This window comes from Biomphalaria glabrata, chromosome 12 (assembly GCF_947242115.1).
Source record: "Biomphalaria glabrata chromosome 12, xgBioGlab47.1, whole genome shotgun sequence".
NCBI lineage: Eukaryota > Metazoa > Mollusca > Gastropoda > Planorbidae > Biomphalaria > Biomphalaria glabrata.
The window spans coordinates 36110450-36118981 of NC_074722.1; the positions used below are offsets into that span (position 1 = coordinate 36110450).

At 40.7% G+C, this 8532-nt stretch overlaps 1 protein-coding gene across 2 annotated transcripts; it reads right to left on the reverse strand.

Moving 5' to 3' along the window:
* Positions 1–227: 227 nt before the first annotated feature.
* On the reverse strand, positions 228–1694 carry LOC129922144 (myosin-4-like). 2 transcript variants are annotated; one of them, XM_056006856.1, is made up of 2 exons: positions 1441–1694; positions 228–1374 (listed from the first exon to the last, which is right to left on the reverse strand). In XM_056006856.1, the coding sequence occupies exons 1-2, from the start codon at positions 1692–1694 to the stop codon at positions 228–230; spliced, it is 1401 nt and encodes a 466-aa protein (XP_055862831.1). The 2 variants fall into 2 exon arrangements, with proteins under 2 accessions (XP_055862831.1, XP_055862830.1); XM_056006855.1 differs by having other exon boundaries at positions 1408–1694.
* Between the last annotated feature and the right edge of the window lie 6838 nt (positions 1695–8532).

Sequence of the window (8532 nt, forward strand, 5' to 3'; positions counted from 1 at the left end):
CCAACTAACGAACTCCTAATACCTATCACGCTTGAACCAGAATCTTTCAGCACAGACACAACTTTACCATTTACTCTACCACTTTCAAACTTCAACTTGCCTACCGATCTGTCACGCAACGATTTATCCACATAAGATAATGTTTCTTTTTTACAAGGGGAAAAAAAATCAAGACCCTTTCCTAGGGAACAATTGCAACAATTTTGCACATCATGTGGACCACTCAGTCACCTGTATCTAATCGGTGGGCCAAAGGTTCTGTTGTTATAGTTGGGTCTCGGTGCGTACGCCCCTGTACCACCTGACCTTCCGTATCCGTTATCAGGCGGACGCCCCTCCACGTCATAACTTTGCCGTCTCGTGCTCGTGCCGCGGATTCTGCGCCCACTACCGTCAAATTGCCTCCGATAACGCCCTAATGAAACATTTCTATTTGGGTGAGAGTTTGCAGGGGTTGCGGGTGCTTTCTTAGACCTTCCATCCGCAACAGGGGTGGAGTTCGCTACTGGCGAACGTTGAGGGCATTCAACTGACTTGTGGCCTTTCATGCCACACCCGAAGCAAACAATCACTTTTCTTTCAACGGCCGGGCCACGATTCACTGCTTCGCCACACGCCGCCGCCACATAAACACTTTCTTCTTTAGCAAGCGACGCCCCCGAATTCGCGACTTTAAACCCCTCTATAATGTCTAACATGTTCTCCACAGTGTTTTGCTTGTTTAGAACAAGTTGTCGATAGACCTCCCCTGAAACATTTTCAAGTATCCCGTCTTTAATCAAGAGATCTTTGATCTCATCTACTGTCTTTCCTACCTCGGCCATTTTGCACCAGTTGTCCAGCGCGGTCCTCCGCTCAGTCACATACCCACGGAAGTCATTCTGCCGTGGTTTGACCCGGTGGAACCTTTTGCGGCATGTCTCCGCATTAATGTCTGCGTGGCGGAGAAGTGCCGTTTTGACATCCTCATACTTGTCGCTGAGGAACAGACTGTCCCTCAACATAAAGTTTTTGAGAGGTGTCGTCAGTTTGTAGGACAACAGTAGGGCCCACTCTTTACTCTCAATCTTACACCTTGCTGCCACGGCCTCGAAGTGCGTCAGGTACGCCAGAAGATCGTCCTCTTCCTTCATGCCTTGGAAGTTCTTGTCTAGCCTGTCCAAGACACTCGTTTGTCGCACCTCAACTGCCTGACCTACCACTGCACCTGCCTCTGGCGCCGACTTCTCTTTAAGCCGTGCCAACTCCAGTTCATCTTTTCTCTTGAGCTCCTCTCTAGCATCTCTCTCCTTCCACCTCTCGTGTTCCTCACGCCTGGCCCTCTCCTCTCGTTCATGTCTGGCGGCCTCATCTGCCTTCGCCTCTCTTCTCAACCTCTCTTCCTCCGCCTTCGCCTCTTTTCTCAACCTCTCTTCCTCCGCCTTCGCCTCTCTTCTCAACCTCTCTTCACGCTCAAGTCTGGCTTTCTCCTCAGCCTGCGCCTCTTTCCTTAATCTCTCCTCTTCTGCCTTCGCCTCTTTCTTCAATCTCTCCTCTCGCTCAAGCCTAGCCGTCTCTCGTTCAAACTCCTCCTTCTTGGCTCTCTCGTATTCAACCTTCTGCTCTGCCACATACCTCTCCAACCTCTCACCATCATACCCGAGAGCACGGCCGTCACTGATGAACTGGGCGGTTAGAGTCAACCTCGTCTCCATCACACAGACTATTAAATAATACTTACAGTCTAACTATCGCTAACAAAACCAAAGTTAGATCATAGAGATAAAAAGGAAAAAAATATATATATTATTTCTAAATTACAACGGGCTAACTGAAATCAAGGGCGCATCGACAAAAACAGGGCCAAGGACTTATCTGCTCAGTATCCCGCGTCGGAAGAAAATCGCCTCACTCCAGGCTCCGCAGAAGAGAAAAGCCACAGACAACCAAAGCCACTGGAGCAGACCAACGGTTCTAACTTCAGGACGGTTCCGGTACACCAGCCAGCAAGACACACAGTTTCCGGTCGATCCCGTCGACAGGCACTCGATCCACTCACACGTTGCCGCTCAGAGTCAGAGGATTCAGGCGTTGGTGACAATAAATAAAAGAACAGGTTACAATAGTTTCAAAGAGTAACTACACACTCTAAGTTTCTCGATACACATTGTGAACCAATCCCATTACGCAAAATACAACGAATGCCCGTCTAATCTATTTAGTGCTGCACAACAGCAGACCGCTTTAACATCATAAATGTATTTACTGATCACTTTAAAATATACAAAACATATCCATTATGTATCTGCATTTTATACTGGCCCTAGCGGTCAAATCAGGGACACAGAGGTCACAAAGTTGACATTTACATATTGTTTCCCAGAGCCCCCATTTCTGTCAGGTGGGTTTTGTCTTCGCGCTCATCTAGGGTATGATGTACTCCGCCGGGCTCCCCACCTGAGCAGTGTTTATTAGCTTTATGCCGGGGTTATAATTTAGCCTTGGCTCGTCTGCCTGGGCACCCCTAACAGTCTAGTAATCAATTTATGCAATACATATCTAGGAACGAATAAACCAAACTATTAACGTATACTAGTGAATAACAATATTGCATATAACAACAAAGGTTTAATGAGTTAATGATATATATGATATTATGAGGCATACATTATGAATAAATATCAATGGCAATTACAGATTACATTCAACGGGCTATAGCACACCTTAATCTCAGTGCCATAGTCAATCCGGCCTCACAACGCCAACCCAACGCCACGGGCAATAGTCAACTACCAAGCCTACAACTCAGACTTGACTCCAGCAGAGTCCCAAGCCTGCGTCCCTAGATAAGAAAAATACACACTCCTTTGATACCGCCATTCTCACGATTATTAAAGAAACGATTGTAAAGCTAGGACATGTAGAAGATAGTAAAATAAACTAACTTACCCAATACTGGGGAATAACACCACACAGATAACTCAATCTCAAGGCACACCAAGAGAACACAAAGAGACTCATCTCAAGGCACAACAAGAGAACAATGACACCAATATAGCGCATCCTTAGAAACAGAACTAATAAGACCTTATGGTGCTCAAACGAAAATACCCTACCAGATGCGCACGACAAGGAGGCGTGGTGGCTGAGCGGTACAGCGCTTGGCTTCCATACCGGAGACCGGGGTTCGTTCAAATCCTGGTTAAGACTGGGATTTTTAATTTCGGATCTTCGGGCGACTGTATTATATAAGATAAGATAAGATAAGACTCTGAGTCCATCCAGCTCTAATGGGTACCAGACATTAGTTGGGAAAAGGAAAGGCGGTTGGTCGTTGTGCTGGTCACACGACACCCTCGTTAACCTTAGGCCACAGAAACAGATGATCTGCCCTATAGACCATAAGGTCTGAAAGGGGAACTTTTTTTTTTAATCAACATATCCACAGCATTCCATCAATATCTCTTAATTTCTTTAAGGCATATCTTGTTGAAAAGTACAATTAGCTGTGTCAACTTTCTTTCATGCCTATGGTCTTTGACAAATATAGGTTAAAGAAATCTTTGTTTAATTCCTAGCCTAAAGTCAACAGTCAAAGTAAATGAATAGTAGGTACCTGGTAAATTAAAAAAAAAAAAAACAATATTGTAAGTTGTTTTTTTCTCTACATGTTTTACAATTTCAAATTCAAAGATAAAGTAAATTAACTTGTTCGCCTACATTTGTAAAACAAATAGAATGGGTAATGTTTTTAAACTCATACAAATAGAATGGGTAATGTCTTTAAACTCATACAAATAGAATGGGTAATGTCTTTAAACTCATACAAATAGAATGGGTAATGTCTTTAAACTCATACAAATAGAATGGGTAATGTCTTTAAACTCATACAAATAGAATGGGTAATGTCTTTAAACTCATACAAATAGAATGGGTAATGTTTTTAAACTCATACAAAAACACAAGGGAAATGTAACAGCGTCACTGTAATTTAAAAACAACAAACTCCAATTAACCTTTGACCTTATCTTTCTTGGACACTCTCTGCATGAAAAAAAAAACTAAACCATTCATGAACATCATTGTCTTGAGCATAAAAGTTGTAAGTACTACCTGGTGATTACAACAAGTTCTATACAATTAATCTCAATGCACATCTTTCTGCTAGACAAGCCAGCAATGGATTTCAGATCTCCCTCACAGCTTCTGGGGTTGAAATAATTCCCAGTAGAAAAAAGCTGCTTAGAATAATATCTGTTGTGTTTGATCTTTTATCACTAAATGGATGCACATCTTTCTGCTAGACAAGCCAGCAATGGATTTCAGATCTCCCTCACAGCTTCTGGGGTTGAAATAATTCCCAGTAGAAAAAAGCTGCTTAGAATAATATCTGTTGTGTTTGATCTTTTATCACTAAATGGATGCACATCTTTCTGCTAGACAAGCCAGCAATGGATTTCAGATCTCCCTCACAGCTTCTGGGGTTGAAATAATTCCCAGTAGAAAAAAGCTGCTTAGAATAATATCTGTTGTGTTTGATCTTTTATCACTAAATGGATGCACATCTTTCTGCTAGACAAGCCAGCAATGGATTTCAGATCTCCCTCACAGCTTCTGGGGTTGAAATAATTCCCAGTAGAAAAAAGCTGCTTAGAATAATATCTGTTGTGTTTGATCTTTTATCACTAAATGGATGCACATCTTTCTGCTAGACAAGCCAGCAATGGATTTCAGATCTCCCTCACAGCTTCTGGGGTTGAAATAATTCCCAGTAGAAAAAAGCTGCTTAGAATAATATCTGTTGTGTTTGATCTTTTATCACTAAATGGATGCACATCTTTCTGCTAGACAAGCCAGCAATGGATTTCAGATCTCCCTCACAGCTTCTGGGGTTGAAATAATTCCCAGTAGAAAAAAGCTGCTTAGAATAATATCTGTTGTGTTTGATCTTTTATCACTAAATGGATGCACATCTTTCTGCTAGACAAGCCAGCAATGGATTTCAGATCTCCCTCACAGCTTCTGGGGTTGAAATAATTCCCAGTAGAAAAAAGCTGCTTAGAATAATATCTGTTGTGTTTGATCTTTTATCACTAAATGGATGCACATCTTTCTGCTAGACAAGCCAGCAATGGATTTCAGATCTCCCTCACAGCTTCTGGGGTTGAAATAATTCCCAGTAGAAAAAAGCTGCTTAGAATAATATCTGTTGTGTTTGATCTTTTATCACTAAATGGATGCACATCTTTCTGCTAGACAAGCCAGCAATGGATTTCAGATCTCCCTCACAGCTTCTGGGGTTGAAATAATTCCCAGTAGAAAAAAGCTGCTTAGAATAATATCTGTTGTGTTTGATCTTTTATCACTAAATGGATGCACATCTTTCTGCTAGACAAGCCAGCAATGGATTTCAGATCTCCCTCACAGCTTCTGGGGTTGAAATAATTCCCAGTAGAAAAAAGCTCTGTTGTGTTTGACCATCACTTAGGGCAGGGGTGGGCAACTTTTTTTTCTATCGAGGGCCGCATTAGAAAAATTTCGTGACGGGGTGGGGGCCGCATAAATAAAATATGTACTTACAACTTTTAAAAATATACTATAGCTAACTGTGTATAAAAGCTTTTAATTCATATTTATACTGTATTATACATTTAAATTTCATTTTCTTGCACTCCCAAGTGAGAAATTACAACAAGAGTTAACAATATCTTGAACTATTTTTACAAATACTTGTTATTGTCCATTTACATCACATGATTTGACTACACAAGTACAGCTGTAAATAATTTGAAGTATTTAACTGTTTACATCCGCGCATAATGTTCCGAACTGTGGAACTAGCTTTCTAGTTGTTATCTTTGTGACTGCTGTCAAAGTGCAGTCAGTCATCAACGGCCTGTTTTTACACTTATTTATTTTCAAACAAAAAAAAAAATACTTGCTCACAGATGTATGTGGACCCAAATAATGTGAAAGTTTAGCAGCAAAGTTTTTTTTTTAAGTCTGGAAGTACAGCTTCTGGCCGCCATAAAACTCTAAGAAAAGAGCTGACTTGAGCTTCTCTTTCAGGTAATAATTTCTTTGGAGGTATGTCTCCTGCAGCTGAATTAATATGTATAATCTGTGGGCACACCTGATTTCTGTAGGTGTTCGCGGGCCGCATAAAATACTCCGGCGGCCCGCAATTTGCCCACCCCTAGTTTACATGATGAATGTGATTAGACGTTGAAATATAATGTACAAAAGACTTCTCAAGATCTACCAACCTTCACCATTTAAAAGTTAATTAAGGCACAGATATTTATTATACAATAATTAGATCGACTGGTGTAGTTCATATACAATATCAGCAGGGTCGGATTGACGTCGGTACGGCCACCCAGGGCCTCACATTTAATGGTGAAGGATTGGTCCACAAACTAAAAAAACAACATTTTTTTACTATGCATTTTAAACATGGATAAAGAAAAAAATCAGTTACAGTTACAGATCCCCTAAGTCTTAAAAAAATGACGTGTTTTTAGATTTAGATTCTTATTATTCAATGCATGTTTATTCATGCATTTTTATTGATGCATTTGAAAGAGAGTAGACTCCCTTTACTTGCTTCAATCCGGCCCTGAATACAACCAGAGTCAACAAAATAGTTACAAAGGCTAACAATCATTCTTAAGTACTATGTAGTCAACTCTTGTGTTAGAATGTGGTGAGTCCAGTTAGTCAAATGTGTCAGTCTGGGGTTGATAGACAACCCCATAGTGAAATGTGTCGGTCTGGGGTTCTTAGTCAATCTGGAGCAGTGCCAGAAGCAAGATGGCGTTAAAAAGGGAAACATATAGTTATGGTCTTCCTTTACTTTTCCATAACAGCAGATACATAAAACACTGAACCATAATTTACAAATAGAAAAACAAAACCTAATGAAATACTCAGAAAGACACAAGGCACATTTCTTATTCCATACGGGAAAACAAATTCGTACAAGTGCCTCTTCTTGCCTTAATCAGCCAGGAAAACCAGTAGAGTTTAAGTCATTGATTAACATGCAGGACTAGTGACACGTGAAATGGGTAGGACGTAATTATCTTCTTTTTTGAAGTAACATCTGCAATATATAAGATAAGATACACCTTCATCTAATCTTTATTCTATCCAATCGTTGGGGCGCCACACGTAATCTGTCAAATGTCTTTCTCCATTTCTGTTGTTTTTTTGTTTTGTTGTTTTTTGGCCTTGAATAGAATCTTGTCCAATGAATGGTCCCTCCATTCTTTAATGTTATCGTCCAATCGCTATCTGTTTCTTCTTTTTTTTTTCCTCGTACTGTTCCATGAATAAAGGTCTCTGCTAGCCATGCAGAGCTTGTGGTCAGTGGCGAAGCTAGGGTGGGGGGAGGAGGGGAGAGAATTTGAAAATCCCCCCGGGCCCCCACTTGAGAGGGGCCCCCAAATAAGTGTATTTACATTAAAAATTAAATGCTATGGAAAATGCAGGGGCCCCAAAGAGGTCAAGCCTCCCCCCAGGGTCCCCAAACGATGGAAAATTCCTAGCTACGCCCCTGCTTGTGATGTGGCCATAGAGTTTTAGTTTGCTTTTTTTTTGTCTGTGTTTTTTGTTTTTTTTTTGCGATCCTGTTTCGAATCTTTGAGTTTGTGACGCTGTCTTTGTAGGTGTTACCTAGTATCTTTTTAGAGTATCCCCATTTTATTCCCGGGTTCGTCCTCTCTAGTTCTGTAATTGTGACAAATAAAATATGCTCATTGAGAATTTATCAAATCTCTTTTTTTTTTTTTAATGTGACTAATTAGGGGTATCATAAATTAAGTTTTCCTTTAGGAGCTTATCAAACAGAACTCAGCTTGAGCTAAAACCTCCAGGTTTACAATATCCAAGTCTTCATCTGAGTTCAAACCCACAGTACGTCTGCCAAGAGGCTTTAGCCACAAGCCGGAACAGAGTCAAAGTAAAAAAAAAAAAAATGACAGAATATGCAAACAACATCAGAAATAACAAATATTTGTGTTAATGACGACACCGTGCGAGATGGAAGAAACAGTTCACATAAAGTAACACGTCGAGAGAAGGAATTGTGTACCTTTTTTTTATAGCGCAACTTTCATGCTTAGAGCATTCTCCGTGCGCTATGATCTTTTCTAGGCCAGTGGGAGGAAGAGGGCTATCAACAAACACAACTCAGCTCAAGTCCGGGATTCCAAATCCCTTGTTTTGTGGCCAAGCCAAGTTCAAGCGTACTTAGCGCCTCGGCCACACATCCCACCGGAAGTGTCACTTAAACTAGTGCTATGAATAGCTAATGCTAATAATACTGCTCTAAATAGGGGATGTATCACTAATGCTTATGATACTGCTCTAAATAGGGGATGTATCACTAATGCTTATGATACTGCTCTAAATAGGGGATGTATCACTAATGCTTATGATACTGCTCTAAATAGGGGATGTATCACTAATGCTTATGATACTGCTCTAAATAGGGGATGTATCACTAATGCTTATGATACTGCTCTAAATAGGGGATGTATCACTAATGCT

Bases quoted from the DNA above. Each gene is read 5' to 3' on its own strand.
- LOC129922144 (XM_056006855.1), bottom strand. From the start codon at position 1,694: ATGGAGACGAGGTTGACTCTAACCGCCCAGTTCATCAGTGACGGCCGT. The intron at 1,375-1,407 runs GTTGAGAAAAGA...GGAGGAAGAGAG, and splicing joins GCGAAGGCGGAGGAAGAGAG to GTTGAGAAGAGAGGCGAAGG.